The sequence below is a fragment of the Microplitis demolitor genome, chromosome 3 (genome assembly GCF_026212275.2).
Source record: "Microplitis demolitor isolate Queensland-Clemson2020A chromosome 3, iyMicDemo2.1a, whole genome shotgun sequence".
Lineage (NCBI taxonomy): Eukaryota > Metazoa > Arthropoda > Insecta > Hymenoptera > Braconidae > Microplitis > Microplitis demolitor.
In genome coordinates, this window is record NC_068547.1 from 5107332 (window position 1) to 5131658 (window position 24327).

The following is a 24327-nucleotide window of genomic DNA, read 5'->3' on the forward strand; positions in this document are numbered from 1 at the left end:
AAGAACAAAAGTTTGAATTTTAATCATTTTTTGAATTTTCAAAATTTGTAAGCGACCTCTTAAAAATTTCCTATCAAGCTGATTTTTGGAGGCTTCTCAAAACATCTGAAACCAACAAATTTTCATATGAAACTCGAAAAAAAGCGGTCTTTTTTGGGCCACCCTATTATATATACATATATGTTCTTATTTATCAGAATCTATTTAAAATAATAAAAGTATAATTTAAATAATTTGTATATCCATTAAAAAAAAAATAATTAAGTAAAGTCGAATTTTTAATAATTTTTTCATCGATTTATAATAATACTAATATATAAATATATACGATTAATAATTATTTAAAACTAATTTATCAAAAGTAAATGTGATCGGAGCTTTTTTAATCTTGTTTACGGATTGTATAGATGAAGGCTCGTAAAAAAATATAATTAATTAGTTAATCAATTTATGAATTAAAATATAAATTAAATAATTCAGTTATATATTAATAAATATATATGTAAATTTGGCTACTGACGCGACAACCAATCACATCTTTAATAAGATATTGACGTTATTAATAATAAAATTAAAATAAAAAATGTTGTTGATGTTAATCGAATTATTAAAAAATAAATATAAAATATAAAAAAACTTAGGTAAGAGATGGACAAAAAAAAATCTTTTTAATCCGCGGAATTAAGGAAAATTGTTTTTAATTAGGGGTAGATAATTACTTAGTTAGGTACTCGACTTTCAAAATAATTAATTATTTTTTTTTCTTTTTATTTACATTTTGGAATTGAATTATAATTATTATTTATGAGTCAGTGATCAATATTTCCAGTTTGCTAGATAAATAAAATTATTAAGTCGCGTTACATTTACTATATAATAATAATTAATGAATTATTTATTATTTATTATTTAGTTGGTTATTTTATACGAAACAAATATATGTATTTATATTTATTCCGAATTATCTCCAGTGCAATTTTACATTTAATATTGATTATTCATTAAATCATGTCGAAAGTAGCTGGTAATTATTATTATTAATGAATTTAATCAGACTTTTTTATTTATTCAAATCTATATATATATATATAATGTATATTTATTTATGAATGTATCCAAGTGTACTAATGACATGTAAGCCATTTTGTTTTTGTTTGACAAAATGGCGCCTTTCCAAGTGTACCAATAGGAAAATATTTTGACTTTATCGATACTGTTAATTTTTTAAAATGAAAATAATTTTACACTTTATTTGAATTTAAAAAGCGCTAATCGGATGCATGAAATCAAAATTATTTATTTATTCATAAATTTAATCGATAGAAAAATAAATAAATAAAATTTTATGATAAAAAGAAAAGGTGGTACACTTGTTACAAAAAGTAGCTTCTACACGGACAAATTTTTCTTGTTTGTAATGCTATGGTGTCATAGTAGTGCTGGACCATCTTGGCCACTTGTCGGAAATTTAAATAAACACATGCAAAAATTACTGTATAGTAAAGTCAGCAATGACTATATTACATATTACTGTAAGTATTAAAAATTTTACTGGTCATAGTAATTTTTGCATGTGTTTATTTAAATTTCCAATAGATAGTCAACATGGATTAGCAGTACTATGACACCATAGCATTTTAAACAAGAACAATTTCTTTGTGTACTCAAGAAATAAAATTAATAAATTTGTAGAAGAATAAAAAATTTTAATCCGATTGATCTTTGGTTAAAAATTCTAAGTCCGATTGTAATCCAATTAGGATCCGATTGAGTTTAATCGGTTTCAATCTGAAAAAAATGTTTAAAAATAATAACGAAATAAAAATATCATTTTCTGATTGAAACCGATTTAAATTTTGAATGGGATTCGATTGGAAAATAACATATTTTACGAAAATTTCCGATTCATTCCAATGGGATTAAATCGGAAATTTCCGATCGAATCCTATTGAAGTGAATCAGATTTCTCAATCAGGGATTTACGATTGAAAAAAAAAATTTTGTTCATAAAATATATGAGCTGACAATCGAATACTCTGTCTTATAAATTAAAATTGGAACGCTCATATTAAAAATTATCACATCTTTCACTAGTACAACTGGATACAATAATAAATATAATTAAAACAATCACACTAGCGCGAGCTGATGAAATATTATCACTTGCTCAAAAAATTTTGAAAAATTATAAAAGAAAAAAAAAATAATTGTAAATAAAACGTCTCGAGTGACATAAGTTACGTTAACGTTAAAAATAAAACTAAAATTTGTTCTTGGAGGCTCAATAATATTTTACGCCTCGATTATATTGACGCTTCTAATCTCGACTTATTCTGTTGTCGTCTTGCTATTAAAAAATTTATTAAAATTATAATAATAAATTTAAAAATAACACAACTCATAAATCCATTGTGTACGATACGTATGCTCAATAATTCATAACAATAATAATAATAATAATAATAACAATTAATTAATGAAGATAATGAGGAAACTCATTAATTATATAAAATAAAAAAAAATACATTAGTACGGATGTATGAGTAGATTTGAACGAAGGATAAATGAAACTAAAAACAATAACAGTTGAATAAAGTAAAAGGTTTATAAATTTTAAATGTTGGCTTGTTTCATCTCATTAAAAACAGTATAAATATAAATATTCAAATAATAATATATATACTGTAAGTACATAAGTATATATATATAAAAATATTTGAGTTGATGTATTTAAATTACACGCAATTTTATATTTTTTACAATTAATAATAACAATAAAAATTTGTACAGTTTTAAATAAAAAAAATAGTACTCGATAGAATAGAAATAAAATTCAAATTTTTTCTTAAATATTTGTATCAATAATTTAAAAATAAAAAAAAAAATGTTTTCATTTAAAAATTGCTGTAATTAAAATATATCAAACCCGCGTTAAATTTCAACGTACTTAGAGGTACGTAAAGCTCAACTACGTAATTCAATCTTTATATCTTTCACTCATATTTATATTATTTTGTCTTATTATTTATGTTATTATTATATTAAATCGTGTTCTTACGAACGTAAATACTTATCATCGACATAAATAATAATTAATAAGCAATTGTTGTTAAATAGAGTAGTATTTAATAAATATATATATAATATAATACAAATAAGGAATAGAAACATTTTTAGTACGTATTTATAATGAGAATTGAAGGATCAATGTCTATTGTAATATTAATTAATTCATTAATCATTATTATTGTTTATTAATTTTTTTTTAATTTATTAACTAATCGAATATTGAATATTATATTTGACTTGATCTTTTATATTCAGTATACAATAATTGTATATTCAGTTATAATATTTATAAGAAGTCAATCATTAATTAATATATAATTAATAAATAAATGAATAAATTATCAGCGGGAAAACGGGATGAAGTTTAATTAGATAAATTAGTTAGGTAAATAAGTGCCAAAAAAGGCGCGAATAAAAAAAATTAAGTAATTAAAATAAAGCCGGATTTAAATTCTCACTGAGAAAATCGCTGATTGATTAGTTAAGAGTGGATTCGTAAATGCTCTAGATAAATATCGTAATGGCGCGACAATTTGAAAATTTAAAAAATAGAATTAATTTTTTTTTAGTTTTGACAAAAAAATTTGAAATTTTAAATAAATGACAAATTATTGGTATCGATTTGAATTTTGTTAAATTAAATTTTAATTTATATTTTGTCATGATTAAGTTTTTGAAAATTTTAGAGCTGATTAGATTTTTAACATGAAAAAATTTTTCCATTAACACGTTTAAAAGAATTGGTTCGAAAAAGATTCCAAGGAAGTTCGACATGTGGAACTTCTAAACTTAAGACAGATCAGAACATCAAATGGAACTTTTTTTGAACTTTTGTAATTTTGAAAGAAAAAAAAATTTATTTAGTACTTTACAAGGTAAGAGACCCAGAACCCGATCACTCTTGTATTTGTATGTCTATATTTACCAAATTCTATTAACTATAGATATACAAATACATGGAGTGATTGAATACTAATCCCCAGATCGGGTACTAGGTTTTTTTTTACCTTATAGGCGAATTTTGAGTTAAAAAAGAACGTTTTTAAAACAAATTTCTCAAAAAGTATTTCCACTCAATTTTACCCTGGTTCCGAAAACGTTCAAAAAACTCAAATTTGAAACTTTTTATGAACGTTTTTTGATTCTAAAGGATAAAATATACTCAAAATTTGTCTACATAAAGTCCTAGATAAACATTTTCTTTTATTGTAAAAATTATAAAAGTTCTACTCAAAGTTCTAGTCTGTCTCAAGCTTAGAAGTTCTACATTTCGAACTTTTTTGGAATCTTTTTGGAAGGATTTTTTTTTACACGGGACATTTTTTATTTTTTTTCGAAAAATATTTCAGTTTTGTCGAATCCTTTCAATAAAAATTCAATTTTTGCAACCGGACTTACCAATAATTTTTTTGAAATTTCCAATCTTTCAAAGAAAGTAAAAATATAAAAAAAAAACTATTCTACTTTAAAAATTTAAATATTCTCGCGCCATATATTTACTTAGACCATTTCCGAACGTACCCAAATAAAAAAAAAAAATAATTGAGCTTTGCTTTGACAAAATTAGACATAATTGGAAGTTAAATTAAAACTAAAGAATAAAAATAACAAAAAGCCTTGCTAAATTAGGAGTTTGCTTGTACTTTTTAAGTGTCTCCAATTAAAGCCCTCATATTATTTAACACCCTCGCTAAATAATGAATTTAGTTACCATGCCCGACAATTTTAATAAATAAAATAAATAATAAATAAAGTAAATGGGAAAAAAGTCACGACTTATCGTCACTATTTGAATTTTAAAAAATCATTTTTCATTAATCTGATAACATTTAAAGCGATAACCGTAAGACTATTTCTTTTTATATTCAAATAAATAAATAAATAATTTAAAAAAAAAATACAATAATGCTATTTGCTGTTAGTTACTGTATCAAAATGCTTAATTATAACTTTTACACGACTAGCTGAGTAATTGCGATAAAATAATAATATTAATAATATTAATAATGATAATTAATAATAATAATAATAATAATAATAATAATAATAATAATAATAATAATAATAATAATAATAATAAATAAATAAAAAAAAAATAAACGGTTGTAGTAATAGAGTGCAACAATTTTTACGGAAGAATAATTGTAGAGCATAAATAAATATGTAAAATAGAATAATTATAAATAGACGCAACTCTCGTTTCCCGAATTTTCATTATTCTCGCTAAATAATTTAAATTACCGTTGAATTTTCCTCTAATGCCCTCTAGATCAATGATAATACTGAGTAAATAATAAAATGAATAAATAAATAAATCGAAATTTTAAACGGAACTATTGATAAATAAAATTAAAAAAAATATATATACTACTAAAGATAAACTTATACATATTTAAATAATCAAATGCTAAAAACATAATAATCATAAAATAATAAAGTCAGTAATGAATTATTGAATTTAAAGTGATGTAATAAAATAAATAAAAAAACCATAGCTTGTAATCAATAGAAATACTGTAGAGTACTTATACTTATACTGTGGTTGTTGAAAATATATATCACGGTAATGGTAGAATTTTTCTTAGTATTATTAGGGTCAAAAAAACTTTATCGAGAACACTTTCTCTCTAAACTTATACTTAAAATTTAAAATGCTAATTAATAATAATAATTAAAAAAATTCTCAACTGATTAAATTAAAAAAAAAAGTTATGATCAAACTCTTCCACGTAATTAATTTTAAACTTTAACGGTCATGTAGATTCGAACACTCTCTCACCAGCCATCGGGTTAAAGTGTTGTACGACGATATTAAATAAATATTTTAGATTTATAAATCCCTTGTTAAATAAACACACAAATAAATAATAATGATAAATAAATAAATAAATAAATAAATAAAATATCAAATGTATGTTACCAGTTGAGGAGAGAATTGTTCTCTAAAGTCAGTGGGGTAATTTATTATAAATTACTACCATGTTCTCTTTTGAACTTTTGATTATGCCTCAATAATAGCCTAGTTTATTATTACTATTATTATAAATTATAAATTTATGATATATTGATATGATTATTGTAATTATTATTGATAGATAGCGTAAAAATCCGATGATTAATGTGGATTTTAAAATTTGTTATATTTCTATTATACGCTGGGCTGTTTTTCGAGGCAAATAAACGTTGATTGATATGAGAATTCCTGTTAAAACTGGTGAACACATAATCGCCGCATTGTAATATTATAAATATTATTATTACGTTATTATGAAATTGTTGAAATAAATGAAATGAAAATAAATGTCTTCCATTTGCTTTTAATTTTTACTTCATTTCCAATATCTAGTTTTATAAGAATTTTAAAATCATCTTGGAAAATGGTATATTGTGTGTCGAGGGATGAAACAAAACGATTTCAGACCAGAGTGAAGTTGGCTACCATCACCCGCAAGTGAAAATCGGGTTTCATTATGAGTTACTCACAATATTTTTCATGATTACCTGCATTGGAATTGAAGTTTCATAGTCAGCAGCCAGTCAGAAACAAGTTAATTCAAGACCAATAGTGTGATCAACGATTAAATTGTTATTTGCAATTTATAATTAAGCAGAAACTATAAATACTATTTATTATTGACACTAACTTTTGTAAAACAATCACACTCAGAACTGTCATTTACGTAAATAAAATTAATAGTCTAATTACCATTTAACAGATGACAAGTATCGGAGTTTAAATTGTGAAAGCCTTCAGTTAGCGGTCAGTATTAGTACATTACACACCTAGGGCGGAAAATAGAACGTTCAAATCCGCGCCCGGGTCAGAATGTCTTACTTTCTTACCTTAGTATATAATACACTATTGTTTGTTCCCAAAGAATGAAACAAGTTTGTTTCCTGTTCGCTGACTGAAGGCATTCACAATTTATGCGGTTGCTAATATTCATTCGCGGAATTGAACTAAAATTATCTTGTTTTGTTTGGAAGTAGAGACACTGAAATTTGAAGTTTTGATACTGGTATCATAAAAAAAAAGTTCTTTAGATCTAAAATTTTTAACCAAATTTTTTTTTAATATCATTAAGTTTTTCTCAAAATCGAAAGTTTTAATTTCTACAATTTAATTTTTTTTGCTTGTACGTTAAAAAAAAAAAATCATGCAAATCGATCAAATTAAATTTTTAAAAATTTATCAACTTATCCGCATTTACTAGACGATATAATTATTGAATAATTCCTGAAAAATTTAATTAAAAATACAAATTAGTAAAAAATTTTAATATTAATTAATAATAAATGCATTTATTAATAAATAGACTTTGTTTTATTTAAACTTTGATTTTTGTCATTACAAACAATTGAATTTTACCTTTTTTTTATTATTATTAATATAATTTATTATTTACTTTGAACAGATACTATGATTTTATTTTACTTGTAATAAAAAAAAAAATAATGATAATTAATGATGTTATAAATACTGACGACTATTTGTTTACTAAAAAAAAAATTAGGTATTGAATTATTTAAATATAAAAAAATAATTAAATTACAAAGCAAGTTACAAAATACTTAACATTTATTATCATTATTAATTAGTATCACTGTTTTTTCAAACACTTTATTAATTATTAATGTTAAAAAAATATCTATAAATAGCAAAATATTTTTTTTTATATATTTATATACTTTTTTAATAATAATGGTGATGTCTTACACAGAAAAAAAGATTTCCCTGCACAAAAAATGCTCACTCCCCCAAAAATATTTTCTTGGGGCGAGAAAAAATTTTTTCTAGTCCTTGGAAATTTTTTATCTTCAATTCCTAACGCAAAATATTTTTTGCACCAGAAAATATTTTTTTCTGCATAGAAAAGTTACTGTTTTATTAAATAAACTACGCTAGATAATTATATGTGTCCCTTTTTCCATCAGCGCGTTCCAAATATCCTTTTTCAATCAAAATATCAATACACTTCTTGATCATCGGTACTCGAGCCTTGAAACGCGAATTCAACTGAATCAACACTTCTCCAATAAGTTGCTGGTGCTGGAATGTTTTACGCATCTTCATGATCCGTACAATCGATGCCTGGATAAGTATCTTACGATCTTCTTCAATGTGTTTGTGTGTCGTTTCCTGTTCAGTCTTAACTTCTGCTTTCATGGGCACGTTGATATTAACTCGCAATTTTTTGTTTTTGTAGCCAGTGAAAAGTTCAACCCTCGTCGATTCTTCAAGCTCAGCCTCGCTTTCGCCACCAGGAGCAATCAGTAATTTAACTTTTAATAATATTCCAATAATTTGGAACAGCAAATCCATTTTTATTTGGGTTGCATCGTTTAATTGTTGGATAGTAAATGATGTCGCGGTATTGAATTGCAAAAGTACCGCCATTTGAAACGTAGAAGCTTGAAAAGTATAACGATTTTTGAAACAATTCGTCTGAATCTCTCCCTTGGATAAATTGTACAGCCAATTGAGTTTTCTCCCAGTGTGTTGAGAAGTATAGAAACCCGTGAATCTGTTTACCGCTCGTTCAAACTCACTAGGTAATGTAAAAGTAGACGACTGTTGGAACGGCCAAGAACCAGATGACAAAACATAAATACTAAAATCAATATCCAATTTTTCATTACAAGACTTAGCAAGATGTTTCTTAAACGATTCATTCAAATCTTTAGACACTTCAATATCCAGAAACATTCTCTGCAATTTCGAAGTGTATTCATAACCGGAAGCTGCTTTCATCTTAGATATCATGGAAGCCTCCGCATCATCACTCGCTGACATCTGATTGACCAACCGCTTGGCCAACAATCTCGAGTAAAACTTCTGGAAAACGTCTTTGTCTTCGATATAATTAAACACAGTGACAACTCGAACCAACGCATCCTCCATGTCAGCCTCGTCAACATTTTTGCTGGTCTTTTTCAGCAAAGCATCGCAATATTTAGCCAGCAATTCCGGTGATTTGCTGCTGCTTTTCGCCGCCTGTGTTACTGCATTATCATTAATAAATTTACCGCAAGCTTTATCAAGCGCAGCAACGAATCCAATGTCGCCGTCAAATCTCTTTGAAATAAGCGGAGAATATTTTTGGTGGACATCCAATATCGTGTGGATGTAAATCTTCGGATCAGTGAGTGCAGTGTCACTGCATTTAGCAATAGCCTCTACTCCCACACGGCAAACATGACTCTCTAGTGCGTCGCGCAGGTCATCAAGACCATGAGGAACTCTGGCTATCAAGGAATACATCCTGCCAAGATCTTCATCCTTCTCACGTTCGAGCAAATTTTTAAACTCGTTCACCAAAATATCCAAGTGCTTTTCAATCAGCACCCGCTCGCAGGTTTTCGTCAATATTTCTTCAGTCGACTTGTGCAAATACAGCAGGACCCTCTTCTTTTCTTCAGCTAGCCTCTGCTCAACTTTCTTCGTATACTCAGTAACAGGATTCTGCCTCAAAAAATCGGCACTCTCTTGGGTGTAGTAACGTTCAGTGTCTTGGAGAAATTTTTTTTCAAACGAATTCTTGTAGACTTCCAGGGTTACCTCCTGAGCGCCAGGACTATCTTCATAGATGCCCATATCCACGTAACTGTTTACTACCACAGTTATCAACCGCGTGTTGATCATCTCTCCATTGCGCTCGCGCTCAATCAACGCGAGCATGGCATTCATTATCGGGTCACTGAGGTGCCGGAATAAAATATTCCGCCAGGTGATGAGACAGAGATGGAAAATTGTGTAAGTATATTTTTTTCCTTCCTCGCACTCTCTGCGAACCCAGTGGCGATTCAAGTACGCGCATATTCCATTGAATACTTGGCTGCTAAATCTATACTCTTCCCATTGGCGGGTGTAAAAAAATAAAATATCCTCTCCCATTAAATTCTGACCGTGTTTTAGTTTACTAGTAACATAATTTATCAAATAATTACGCAGTTTTTCGTACAATCTAGTTCCAGAGGTAGCATTATTTTCAGATTTAACTTTTCTCTTACCGTCTTCTTGAATGCTGGTACAGTAATTGTAGACATGGGAATACAACTGCATAAAACGATGTCTGTTCATTGTTTCTTGATTGTAAATAGCATCAAGTCCACTGCTAAAATCATCCCAGATTTCATTCAAATTTGTTACTGTTAATAGATCTGAGCCATGAAATTTTTCACCTGTCGACGCCATCATAAATAAAAAAACTTTTGTTTTTTTTTATCAATCACTTGATTAATTAATTAACCAATAATAGTCTGATTGATAAATTAACAGCACTTGTAATCCACTGATTGAAATAAATGCACTTTAAAAATAATAGTTTTAAAAATACTCGACACTAATAAATTTCACTAACTTGCGATCTCTTAATGACTGAACATTTTTGAAAATAAATTATTTTATTTAAATAACAATTTTTAGGTTAACCGGCACTGATATTTACTTGAGTTTTGTTTTTGGTTTTAATTTTATTTAGTCACCACGCTCACGTGCAAGTTCACTGTGAGCATCTCAACTCCATCTGAGTTGTCCTGATGAACTGATGTCTGATGATCGGATGGTTGGTAATGCAGCCCCCACTATATGTACTTTTTTTCAACACCTGGGGTTTATTTATGACCGAAACGAATCAACAAGTAGCCTGAATTACAAATGCTCTTCTTAATGGATGAAATCATATTTAAATTACAAGTGAAAGTACCCTAGCAAGGATCAAAAATGATTAGGATAATTACTTTGGGTCATTACTGCCATTATTATTTTGTATTTCCTGTCCTGTCCTGCCGTTGTTCCGAGAGTATAATGGAAATTTTAAATCTTTTGAATATCAGGTAAAGAGAACTTAATGATACGGGTCACTAATTACGAGTGAATTCCAAAATGTGCTGCGTTCTGGAATGCACCCTATAATTATTCTTATTATTTGCGTGGTAAATTTAAATATTTGGAAAATAAATTGATAAACATTTGAGAAAACTAAAAATCGTGTCAAAAAAAAAATGGCGGCAGAATATGACAGAAAAATATTTAAAAAATTAAAAATAAGACACGTAAGTGCTTGAACAAACCTTGGTGGGGAAGTAATATGCAGAAGGGTGTCCTTATACACTTGGAGATTTGATTTAAATTGCTTCAGGTGTATTGCAGCTAAACAACGTCACTTAACTGCTATTTCCCACCAGACGATGCCAGATGATTTTGCTCAGGAACTTGGAAGTTATCAGCATCAGCAATTCCCAACACTTTACAATAGCACTGAACACTTAACGACACCACAGACACTTTGCACAATTTAAATTTTACAAACACTGCACTATTTAATTAAACGATGACTATGAGCAATAAATTTTATGGACAATTCCGCGGATTAACCGCAATACTGTGCTTCAATTTAAACGTAAAGAAGGATCCGGACTTCTATACTGTCGTTGTTGATGATACTGACTGCCGCTATTGAACCGCTAGTCGATACACAGCAATCGATTTGCGATTCATTCGACTGCCCCCAGCAAAAATTTCAACGTCGAATACAGTAACGCGCAGTAGCGCCATCTTAGCACGAAATTTAAAAATTGAAATTTAATAACTTTATTAAAATTTGTATCAATAATTATATTGAGTAGACTAAAAAGTATACTTGAATTTTTATATTCATCGATAATTTATTAATTATTCTTATTACTTGCGCATTTGTTAATTTTTACTTTAATGAATTTAAAAAATTGCGATTTGTCAGCTACATTCACACTCATGGTTATACTTTGAGTGTGAATATAACAGATTATGAGATAAATTTTAAATTACCAATAAAATAATGAAATAATTAAAAATATATAGCAATTAAAAAAATGCACATACTGATTTTCAAATTCCTAAATAATTATTGATAAATAAAATTAAAAATTGGTTTTGTAAAATTTATTTATTAGTTCTTATCAACAAATTAAATATTTAAAGTCATTTTTATAATTTAAAAAATTTTTTTATATTGATAATAAATTTATGGGCTTGGAAGCAAGAAATTATTGGTTTTGAAATAATTTATATATAAAAGAGGTATCGTTTGTAAAATACGCAAGCATATAATTAATTTTAAATATGTTCAAAGGTACTTTTGTCCCACTATTATAATGTACATTTCGTTGATTATGTTTTTATTTATTAAAATAAAGTATTAAACGTCCAAAAATAGAGAAGTGGCCCCAAATGGTACTTCAACCCTATAATAATAATCTGATACCCAAATATATCGCAAGTTGACAGAAATCCATGGCTCAAATTTGATGTCAAGTTTTCAAAAACTTTAACGTAGAAATTGACGCAAGCTTTTCATCAATTTGAAGCTAAACATTTTACTCTTCGAATTTTTTCCCGCGATTTTTTGTAAATTTCAAGCCAACTTCTGTTTTTCAATTTTCAGGTAAGATTTTCTATCAACTTGCGTTACAATACCAGATGTCAAAATTTGTAACAGCAAAAACCTGACAGTAAACTGAACAGCAAGTTTTTGAAGAATGTCCGGCTATCAGGGAATTAAAGTAGTTTTATAAATTTACAATTATGCAATAAAATATTAATTATGTATAAATTAACAATCATAAATTAAGTAAAGGAACAATTCTAGAAGACGTAAAATGTTCACGACAAGAAGGACATTGCGATTGGACCCGGACCCATTCAGCAAGACAATTCCAACAGAATAAATGACCACATGGAGTAACTGCTGATGGCTTTGTACTGAAACATAGCTGGCATTTGACGCTGCTTTCATTGATGCTGTTACTTCCAGCTGGGAAATCCTCATCCTCATCCTGATCATCACTGATGCTGCTCTGCCGAATCTGCAACACGCATTGAACGAGACTAATCAATCCCAGTAATTTTAGTCCCAAGTTGACGTCATTTGTTGGAGTCATCCCGGAAATCTTTGCGTAATCGATGCCAGTAATTTGCTGACTTATGCTGAACCGGAAGTTCACCAGGTAGAACAAACATTTTTGAAGTACAACAGCAACTGGAATGAAACGTCTCAGTATATTTAAAATATTTATTAAATTATCCTTATGATTTATTTCAGTGCTAGCAGATACTGAATGTTTGAACTTGTCCACTATTTTAATCAGTTCTCTTTCTCCAAATAATTCCATGAGTAAACACAAAAGTCTCGCATTTATAGGAACTATTTGTCTGTCTTGTAAATTGGCCTGTGTTATTCCAGTATATTCTTCTCCCAAAGTCAAGTTTCCTGACCCAGATGTAAACATAAAATACAACAATTTCACAGCATTGTTTTGTAAGTACGATAAGATTTTTTTGTTTTTTATTTTACTCAAAGATTTCATTAATTTTTTATCTAATTCTTTGAGAAATTCATCGTCTCGCTGATGAGCTCGAAGAATTTCTGCCTGATTTGCTGCTTGCATTTTTTAAATTATTATTAGTATTATTATGATTGTAATAAATTATTATTTTTCACTTGGAAAATTATCAGAAAATTTTTTTATCACGCACAATTAATTATAATGTCACATTTATAATTATTTCAACATTTAATTCTACAAATTTTTATTTATGTATATTTTTGAAAATATATGTTTTAATTTTTACATGGAATAATCGAATCCAGCTCTTAAATAACAAAAAACAAAAATTTAGGTTAATTTTCATTTAATTTTTTTTTTTTTTTTACTGATGTTGGTAAATAACTGGCTGCAGTTTATGGCAAATTCAAGTTTCGCGCTCTCTAGCCCTGATGACCAACCTAACCGTAAGTTATTAGTTATAACTAAGTATATTTTTCAGTTTTAAGATGGCGCTACTGGGCATTGCTGTATTCAACGTTTGAATTTTTGCTATAGTGTGGGGTTGGGGGGGGGAATCGCAAATCGATTGCTGTGTATCAACTGGCGGTTTGATAACGGCAGTCAGTATCATCGAAAATGGCAGTAGAAGTCGAGATTCTTCTTTACGTTCAAATTGAAGCATAGTATTGCAGTTAATTTGCGGAATTATCCATAAAATTTATTACTCTTAGTCACTGTTTAATTAAAATGTGCAGTGTTCGTAAAATTTAAATTGTGCAAAGTGTCTGTGGTATCGTTAAGTACTGAGTGTTCAGTGCTAGTGTAGTGTTGTGAATTGCTGATGCTGATAACTTCCAAGTTCCTGACCAAAATCATCTGGCATCGTCTGGTGGGAAATAGCAGTTAAGTGATGTTTTTCTAGCTGCAATGTACTTGGAGCAATTTAAATTAAATCTCCAAGTGTATTAGCATACCCTTCTGCATATTATTTCCCCACCAAGGTTTGTTCAGGCACTTACGTGTCTTATTTTAATTTTTTAAATATTTTTCTATCATATCCTGCCGCCATTTTATTTTGACGTACGGTTTTTAGTTTTTTCCAATTTCTAATAATTTATTTTTCAAAGTTAAAGCCATTATCAAACCGTGCCCCCTCCCCCCCTCCCTACTCCCGTGTATAGATTTTCAAATTTTATTTATGAATAAATTGAAAATTCTATTATACTTAATAACAAATTAACAATTAAAATATATAATTTAAGCCTAGTTATTTAAATGCGACTAAAATAAATAAAATTATAGATGTTTAACGTCATTAATTTAATTAAAGACAGTGTATATTTTTTTTTCTTTTACAAATAAATAGTATTACATTGACCTTAATAACAATATAATTAATATATATATTCATATTATTTATTTATCCATCGGCGTATTACACAGCTAAAAGGCTTCCATTAACTACTTAGTATTTGTTTATTTAATTAATACATTAAGCCGGTTAATTATTTATAAATTAACATATTCATTTAATAAATGCGTTAATATATCGCGTTACTAATTCCAAAAAGACATATTTTTATTCGCTCTTTTGGCTTGGAAGAGTTTTCTTCAGCCAAAAGGGCATATAATTTAAGTCACGCGTCTAGGTTTTCAAAATTTTTTCAACTTCCTGCTGTGAAAATTTAAAATTTAAAAAAAGAAGAACGTTATTGGTTTCGATCCGAATTTCAAAAATCGAGTTTTCAACAGATCTCGATCTTTCGAGAAAATATTCTGAACCATAGGAAAATATTCTGACCATTTTCACACAGACGTCCGTGAACGGACTTCTTTTCAGAAAAATGTATATTTTTTCGTTTCAATTTTAAAGAGCTCAAAAGTTTATCAGTAGTAACATTTTCGAGTTCTTCGAGTTCGAATACATCTGGTAATTTTGGAGTTGGCCCTCAGGGTCAGCCATTTTTCAGTTTTTTTTTTTAATTTTCAGCTCTAAAATATAAATTCTTTTGAAATTAGTAACCCGATATAAATTAACTTGACTTATTGCTGCTATATTTAACTAAATTAATACAATGCAGAAATAATAAACAGTAGCTACTAATAGTATGTCATATATTTGTGACTATGAGAGATTTTTTACTAAATAATCTTGTTTTTTTTTGTTTTTGAGCATTTTTGTCATTATATATTTATAAACAATAAATTTAAATGAATAATTATTATTGCGAATTAACAAAAATAATAGTAAGTTGCGTTATAATAAATTATCTACATAATTTAAAAGAAAATTTATTTAATTCTCACACTAGTAAATTCTAATTATTGTATTTATTACGAGGAAGACTTCATAAATTTCATCTTTGGGTTTTTTTTCTTTTTTGTAACAATACTTTAAACTATTTATCATTTAATGTCACGCTATAAAATAACATTTTTTCTATTTTAAACAAAATATTTTTTTTTTCTAATTAAGTTAGAAAATAATTAACACTTTTATATATTAATAAAAACAATTATTACAGTAACAATATTTAAAATATTTTTAGCGCACGAAATAATTACAAAATATAAAAATTATATTATCACAATTTTTTTACATAAAACTTCGAAGACTTTCAAGGACATGCGCATTTACAAACTAATTTATTTATATTAATTATTTAAATTATTCATAAAAATGATATGCGTGACAAATAATCATATTATTTGTTAATAAATTTTTTTTGTGAATAATAAATAATTTTTATTACTATTTAATTTAAAAATAGTATAAACAATAAATAAAATATTAAAAATTACTTTCCGCGGTAAATTTCTATAATTCGATCTTGATCGACGTATTCAAAGATGTGCGGAGCGTCCATTAATATTCCAATAGTACCAGCTGTTGTCACAATAAAGAAAATGTATAATTGAAGACGATCAATTACCATTGCAACGTATTTCCAATCTTCTCTTGTCTGTTAAATAAATAATTTTAATTAATAATCCATTTTTTTTATAACTTCCCGCTATGAAAATTAAGAATTTTCGAAAGGAAGGAAGTTATTGGGTTCAGTTTGATTTTCTAAAACCTAGTTTTCATCAGATCTCGCCGGTTTGAGGTCCTAGGAAACTACTCTGACTATTTTCGAATAGACGCCCATGTGAAAACGAATTTTTGTCATACGATATCTTTGGAATAAATCAACCAATTTGAACGTATTTGGCGGCAATCGAACGGGCTCATCAAGACTTAGATCTGAATAGAATTTGAAGGTGATCGGTCTAGTAGTTTAGGAGTTATACGAAAAATAAAAATAAAAAATTTCTTTGTTTTGAGGCTTTTTTGTACAACTTTGTAAACCACTTGCCCGATTTGCCTCAAAATGTATCCAGTTCTAAGTCTCGATGATCCCTTTCAATTGCCACCAAGAACGTCCAAATCGGTTGATTCGTTCCAAAGATATCGTACGACAAAAATTATTTTTTTTTTTTTAGTTCCACGGATTTTTTTTGGTTGAACAACAAAATAACAATTTTTTGATTTCGAAGTGCTTAAAAATTTATAAATAATAAAGTTTTTCAGCTTTCTGAGCTTGAAAACAGCGGGAAGTTTTGGGGTTGGCCCACAAACTCAACCGTATTTCAGATTTTTTTTGTTTTTTTCGATTAAATAGTCGAGTAATTTAATAGTTTGAACGATATAAAAATATAAAAAGTACAAATATATAAACCTGAATATAAAGATCTTCATTTCTGAGATGTTCAGCAATAAATTCAACAGCTTCAGTAGCTTTGGTAGCTTCTGGACTCAATAAAACAGAATCAGAACTTTCAGATCCACGTCTGTCACCTAAAGGCTCATTATTACCAGCACCCGCACCAGCAGCAGCTCCAGTTACACCAGAAGCGGCAGTACTTGTAGTGCCAGTATGATGCGCTTTGCGATTTATTTTACAATTTGGATGATGTAAATCAGATAACTCCATTATTTCCATTTTAGATTTGCTTATCCCTCCGGGCAAGTGTTCCGTTGGACTGCCTGAGTACGTTGACGTCGGCAGAGTCACGTTTGGTATCTCCATCATCCACCTGAGCCGGGTTTTTTTTGGTCGACGCATCAATAATATTGCCGGTAAGTATTTCAAAAATATTTTACGAATCATCTGGGGCATTCTGTGGGTCCTGGGGCCTCGGAAATTCCAATTTATTATAATAACAGTCACCAGTATACTGACGGTATTCATAATGAATGTAAATAGTAAATATTTAGCAATCAGTGGCAACACTAAAGAAGTCGGTGGCAATATTTTACTGACGAGAAGTAAAAATACGACAAGTGAAAGCAAAATACTGATACCCAGAGTTACTTTTTCGCCGGCTTCTGCTGGTAAATAAAATACCAGTACACATAAAAATGATATCAATACTGTTGGTAGTATCAAATTAACGGTGTAAAACAATGTTTTGCGGCGTATTATTATGTAAAATGTAATATCTGTTTCCGTGGGGAAGTCTCCTTGATAAGTATTTAAATATGCCGGTACACTTATTATGTCCCATGTGCCACTTTTCCAGTAGTCTGATAAATCCACAAAATTTTTATCGTTATACAAAGCCAGTGATACTTGGTCACCGTTAAATGTCCATGAACCGAATTTCATAATACATGTTTGTTGATCAAATGGAAAATATGTTACGTCAATAGTGCATGAGCTCTGATATATTGCTGGTGGTACCCAAAGTACTTCACCGTTTGGATAAATCAAAACGTTACTTTTATAACGTACTTCGTAGTTACCATCGGCACTGAAAATTATTATTCAATAAAATATTAATATGTCTGATACATTTATTGCTATGAAAATTTTAATGGTAATATAAAATTAAATGCAATTTAAAAATTTATCGAATAGATACATGATTCAATCAATTATTGAATAGAAAATTTTAATAAATATATTGACGAAAATTAATAGATAAAAATGAATACTCTATAATTTAAAAAAAATTTATGTTTAAAAGAATATTAATATTTAAAAAATTTGAATTATTGGTAAATTATTATAAATATATTTTAATAATTTTTCACGTGAGTTAATAATTTGTAATTAAAAAGTTTAACCAAATATTTGATTTTGAGAAAAAATTCTAAAGCTAACGAATGATCAGAATTTTCTTAATTATTTAAAAATTCAAATTATTTCATTCGAACACTTTTTGCACGGCTCTATAAAAAAGATTAAAATAATAAGTATATATTGTACTGTAAAAAATTAGCGGAGTAAATTCGAGGTAAATAAAATCCAGATCACTCTGAAATTATTCAGCTGAAAAAACAAACTTCCTATTTACTCCGTATGTAAAGTGGTTTTTTTTTCAACTCCGGAAGTCTGAGTGACGGAGTGAATTTAGATTGAAATAAAATCCGCAATCACTCCGAATTTAAATAATAAAAAATAGAAAAATAATAAAAATCTTACTTGTTAAATAATACAATATCAGGTTTCCAAACTTTATCTGGTGGTAAACGCAATACTCCAATACCACCGTAATCAGCTTCGTCCCATTGCAATTGATAATCTGTCCACACAAATCTCAACCACACATTCGATTTCATAATCTGATTTTTTTCATTCTACATTAAATTAAAATCAATGATACTCAATTAATATATTTACATATATTTTTTATCATATCAGATAATTCATTCATTTGATTCTTTAATATATCAATAATGAATTCTAATCGTTAATTATCCTAATTATTTTTTTTCTTTACATAAAGAAGTAAATAAACACACGTACCACATTGATAAGTTGGACAAAAGCGAGACCAAATCTTACATGAACTTTTTCAGTCATATTTTGAACTGGCCTAATAAGCTTATTGTAGCCCCTAAACAAATCTCGCACCAATCTTTCTTCATCTTCAGAACACAGACCTATTAATAATTATAATTATAATAACAATAATAACAATTATTATGATAAGTATTTAGATACTTATTTTGTAAAAAAATATTTTACAACTTACCAATACAAAAAACAGCAGATATTAATAATAATTTCAATATTTTCGAGTAGTTGTACATTTCGAGCAGAGTGACATCCGCCCGACTGCCATATTCATCCACCGCCCACAAAATCAATAGGGGTTGTTATCTATACCTTTTAAATAATGAGTAAAGACGTTTTCTGCATTTCCATCAGATGAATCCCCGTAAAATTTCCATCCCTCAAAAAAATAGTTTTTCATCCCTCGTACCAACAAGCGAAAAAAAATTAAACGTCAAATTTTTTTTATCTGTGATATTTGAATTTCATTTTACAATAATAAAATATAAATAATTATTAATGACTTAATTTTTACTTCTACTTACAAAAAAAAAAAGACGAGTAATTAATCAAAAAAAAAAAGGTCATAACAAATTTCAATTTTATAATTAAATTTATTTTAAAACAATTAAAAAATTACATTTTTAACAATTAAAATATTTTTAACAAACGCTTACATTTTAAATAATTGGGTTTAAAAAATTACAATTTATTATTTATAAAAAAAATTAATTTTTTTTAAATTTAGTCAGATCTCATTTTTTTTTTTTATAAAAAAGTTGCAATTGTTTATTGCAAAACAATGATTACAATTATTTGGTATATGAAATATTAATAATCGAGCAATATACAATTATCTATTATTATTATTATTAATTATTTAGTATTGCTGTACACTATTACATTTACACAAGCTGTCATTTCAAGTCCATTTTCTCGTACGTAGTGGAATACTTAAATAATATCTGATGTATTATATTTTAATATAATATAAATTTTATTAGCCTCAATTATTAGTTATTTAATTACTCAATAAAATTGAGCTTTTGTTCAGTCCCAAGCAGATCCGAATTACGGTAAATTACCGTATTTTTTCACAACACCATAATTTACAGCAAATTTGCCGTATTTTACGGTAATTTACGGCATTTAGCAGAATTACCGTATAGTATGGTGTTTTACGGTAAAATACTGCAGTATTACTGCAATTTTTACGGTGAATTACGACAATTTTACCATAAATTTGCCGGAAATTCGGCAATCTACCGTAAGTTACTGTACTTTACGGCAAATTCCGATTTTTGCGGTAATTTACGGTAATTTACCGTAATTCGGATCCGCTAGAGATATATTTATTAAACATTAATTATTTTTAATTTGTGATGTTTTACTTTTTTAAAATTAAATTTATAAATTGATATTTAGACTGATACTCATAAAATATCTAAGTATTAATTAAAAAATGTACCTGAGACCATTTCTTAATAATATCAAATATTTATACTAATGACTTCTATAATTAATTATTCATTTTATTTTTAATACAAGTCATACTAATTTTTTTTAAACATAAAAAATTCAATGATTAAAATTTTATGAACGAAAAAAATTAGGAGTCTGCAAATTGTGTGCACTTCAAATTCAAAATTTAGTAATTCAGAATATTCGAATATTTAATTTTTCGCTCACATGTAAAATAAATTATAAAAATATTTGATTTCATTTTTTTTGAGTTCTAATTACATTTAAAAAAATTAATATATAACAATAATAACCTTATAATTTCTTAAGTACATGGAATACTATTGTACATTTTTTAAAGTAATTTACATTATTTATTACCCAGGAAAAAAAATTTAAGTCAACATACATTCAATTTTTTTTAAATTCAAGATTTTCATTGACATCAATAGATCTATTTAGATTAATGTAGATTTTTTTCGATCTTAAATTTAAAAAATTTTTATTTTTTAGAAGTTTTCAAAATCTTTATCAAAACAAAACTTCAAATTTTACTTTGTCAAAAATTCGCAGAGTGAACACATTAAATTCGGAGTAAATCCAGAGCGGAGTATTTCTTATTTTTTTAATTTTATTGGAATGAAATTTACTCCAAAGAAAAGTTTATGTAAAAATTAAAACTCTGGTTTAGAGTGAATGCAGATTAAAATAAAATTCACATGAGCCCGAAATCTCTCCGCTGAAAAAAAAGTTCCCATTTACTTCGTATACAGAGTAATTGTTTTTTCTAACTCCGGAACTCTGAGTGATGGAGTAAATTCGGATAAAGTAAAATTTGTATCTCAGTAAAAGAAAGTATTCAGATCTAAATTATTGTTTCCCAGGTAGTAAAATGGAAAAAAAATCTACTCGCTTTCGGATTGATATCGGTCTAAATTACGATTACTGTTGCCGTCTTTTAGTTGATCATCAGGTAGAGGCAGTTCCATGTATCCCTGATTGATAATTTTTTGTAGCTTTTTCGATGAGGAAATCCATAAATAAATGACAATACCAATCATAAGAATGGAGCTTAATCCTAATACAATAGTCATCCGATAAAACCACACAGTTGATTTGGTCTTCCACTCGATAGACTTTAAAATGCATTGAAAGGTCTCCATTTCCAGTGGTATAGGATTAGAATCCGCATGGCATGATGTGCAATCGATATCTGAAGGCCCCGAACAGGTCATACAAGAGTAATGACACGGAATACAGGCATTCTTTCGTTGATCGTGATCCACATACATGTTACGAGGACACTCTGATAAACAACGACCTTCGGAGATAAACCACCCGTCTTTACATTCTACAAAAAAAAAAAAATTATTAAATATATAACTGGACATTTTAAATAAATCAATTGAAAAATAATTTTTAGCTCCAACTATTCGGTCCCCTTAAATTTTGTTTTTTTTTTTTTTTTTTTTAGTTCTATAACAATAAAATTTTATATTGATATTTTTGATTACTGATTAAATCTCGTATGAAAAAATAAAATAATTGAAATTTTATTTTATCGGTAAAAGAAAAAAATAAAAAAAAAAATTAATTGCCTTGAATAATAATTTCGTTGACAAATTATATTGGGTAATTTGATTAATATATTTATAATATATAAATTTTCATGCGTTTCTAAAAGGATTAAACTGCTTCAATCTTTAATTAAATACTTCTTATCTAAAAATAAAATTTTTTTTTATGTCTGATTCAAAATTCAAACATGCGTTTTTTTTTACTATTGAATGACTAATTGCGACTTAATTATCAACAATGATAATAAATAATGCACTGTTAAAAATTTGCAGAATGAACGCAAATTAAATTCAGAGTAAATGTGGAGCGAAGGACTAGTTATTTATTTAATTTCCTCAGAGTGAAATCTACGCCGAAGGGGAATTTATTTTAGTATTAAAACTCCGAATCGAAGTGAATGGAGATAATTCCGCTGAAAAAAATCTCTATTTAGTCCGTATACGGAGTAATTTTTTCTAAAACTCCGGAACTCCATGCACTATGGAGTAAATACGGAACGGATGACTGTATGATTATTTAATTTTTTCAGAGTAAAATTTACTCCAAAGGGGAATTGGAGTAAATGCGAATTGAAATAAAATCCAGATCACTCCAAATTCACTTCCAATTTGTAGCAGTATGCATAGAAAAAAAGGAGTTTTTAGCGCAAAAAAATTTTACTCGCCCTAAGAAAATTTTTACTTGTCCCAAAAAATTTTTCGCATTATAAATTGCAAGCGAAAATTTTCTTGCGCAAAGAAATTTTTTTTTAGTTCTAAGAAAATTTTTGTCTTTAAGTCTTGACACAAAATATTTCTTACACCAAGAAATCCTTTTTTTCTCCGTAACAATGATAATAATGATAATAATAACAATGATTAATATTTATTATAATAATTATTAATGAGTTAATAATTATTTAACATGCAAATTATTCCTAAAAAAAAAAAAAAAATAATAACTTACATTATTTCTGACATTCACAAGCATTTTAAATATATATGCATATAATTTCAAATTCTTATAAATAATAAAGAAATTTATTTATTAATAAACCACGCATGCAATTTAAAAATATAATAAATCAAAGTAAGGAAGTGTAAAAAAAAAGGATATTATTAAGACAGTATTTATTTGTGTAAGTAAATTAAATTCGAAAAATTAGTCGGACGTGTAGTTTAAGAAGTGATAAAAAAAATAAAGAAGAGAATTTAGAACAGAAACTAAACTCACCGTAGCAAAAGCGATGAGGGATAAGTGAATTTGTTGTAGATGTAGAAGAAGTTGCGCGTAGGCTGAAAAAATCCACTGGAAATAAATCGCCCCAGAGTAAATGGATACCTAGATACTCCAATTAACTCGTCCTATTTAACTTTCAACAGATTAATTATACACAACTCTTAATTACTTACACTTAGCACTAAAATTAGTTTAACTTTAACAAATATTACACGAGCCCAAAATAATTTTAAATTAATTTAAAAAAAAAAATGATATTGCGACAGTCAAATAAATAAAAATGATAAAACAGAACATGCATAAATAATAAAATATTTAATACCCACTTCTGGACGTCGTAGAGTTAAAATATTACAGTTATGTCTGGTGATAAATAGTGAGCAAATTTCGTACAACTATAAAACGCGCTAGTCCATAAAAAATAATCTTTAAAAGTAATAGTTATAGTAACAATAAAACAGTTGATAAGCTTTAAAAAATCACAATTAAATAAATATTATCCAAGAGAATTGTTATTGTAAGCAATAAAACCAATAAGCTGTAACATCTACCGGAAATCTTAAGCTTAGATTAATTTTTATTTGATAAATAAATCGACTGTCCAATTTTAAAGTCTAGTACGAGCCAATTATTTTTGTCTATATCTGTCTTTAAAAAAAAAATAAAAATGAACTTAATGAGTTTTAAAATTTATGATTTTGTATATCAAAGAAAAAACGTACGAAATTTTTACTCGCGTTTGCCGTACGAGTCAAAGGCAAGGGCGGCAAACGAGTAAATTTTTGAGTTTCCCGCTTAGTTCTGTGGTGTGAATAAATTTTTTTAATTGAACTTTAATATTTTTACGATTATTTTGCAGACTGTAAAAAAT

The 24327-nt window shown here is 27.5% G+C and overlaps 4 protein-coding genes across 6 annotated transcripts in view; all 4 read right to left on the reverse strand.

Annotated features, from left to right (window-relative positions):
• Positions 1-7469: 7469 nt before the first annotated feature.
• Positions 7470-11502, reverse strand: LOC103580705 (cullin-1-like). The gene is made up of 2 exons (XM_053737250.1): positions 11143-11502; positions 7470-10776 (listed from the first exon to the last, which is right to left on the reverse strand). The coding sequence occupies exon 2, from the start codon at positions 10265-10267 to the stop codon at positions 7967-7969; it is 2301 nt and encodes a 766-aa protein (XP_053593225.1). The 5' UTR covers positions 10268-10776; positions 11143-11502; the 3' UTR covers positions 7470-7966.
• Positions 11503-12060: 558 nt separating this feature from the next.
• LOC103580706 (peroxisome assembly protein 10-B) lies at positions 12061-13712 on the reverse strand. The gene has a single exon (XM_008562569.3). It carries the CDS (start codon positions 13495-13497, stop codon positions 12670-12672), a length of 828 nt encoding a protein of 275 aa, XP_008560791.1. The 5' UTR covers positions 13498-13712; the 3' UTR covers positions 12061-12669.
• A 2374-nt stretch (positions 13713-16086) lies between these two features.
• Positions 16087-19474, reverse strand: LOC103580707 (acetylcholine receptor subunit beta-like 1). Its single transcript, XM_008562570.2, has 5 exons — positions 19399-19474; positions 19170-19306; positions 18846-19000; positions 17097-18171; positions 16087-16340 (listed from the first exon to the last, which is right to left on the reverse strand). The coding sequence occupies exons 1-5, from the start codon at positions 19454-19456 to the stop codon at positions 16176-16178; spliced, it is 1590 nt and encodes a 529-aa protein (XP_008560792.1). The 5' UTR covers positions 19457-19474; the 3' UTR covers positions 16087-16175.
• Positions 19475-19858: 384 nt separating this feature from the next.
• LOC103580708 (furin-like protease 1) overlaps positions 19859-24327 on the reverse strand; it is an 89172-nt gene continuing 84703 nt past the window's right edge. For 2 of the 3 annotated variants that reach the window (XM_053737658.1, XM_008562572.2), the window contains exon 12: positions 19861-22011. In XM_053737658.1, the coding sequence (XP_053593633.1) occupies positions 21566-22011 (446 nt within the window). In that variant the 3' untranslated portion in view covers positions 19861-21565. Of the gene's footprint in view, positions 22012-24327 lie in introns of all 3 variants that reach the window. The other variant, XM_008562574.2, reaches the window with a different exon arrangement.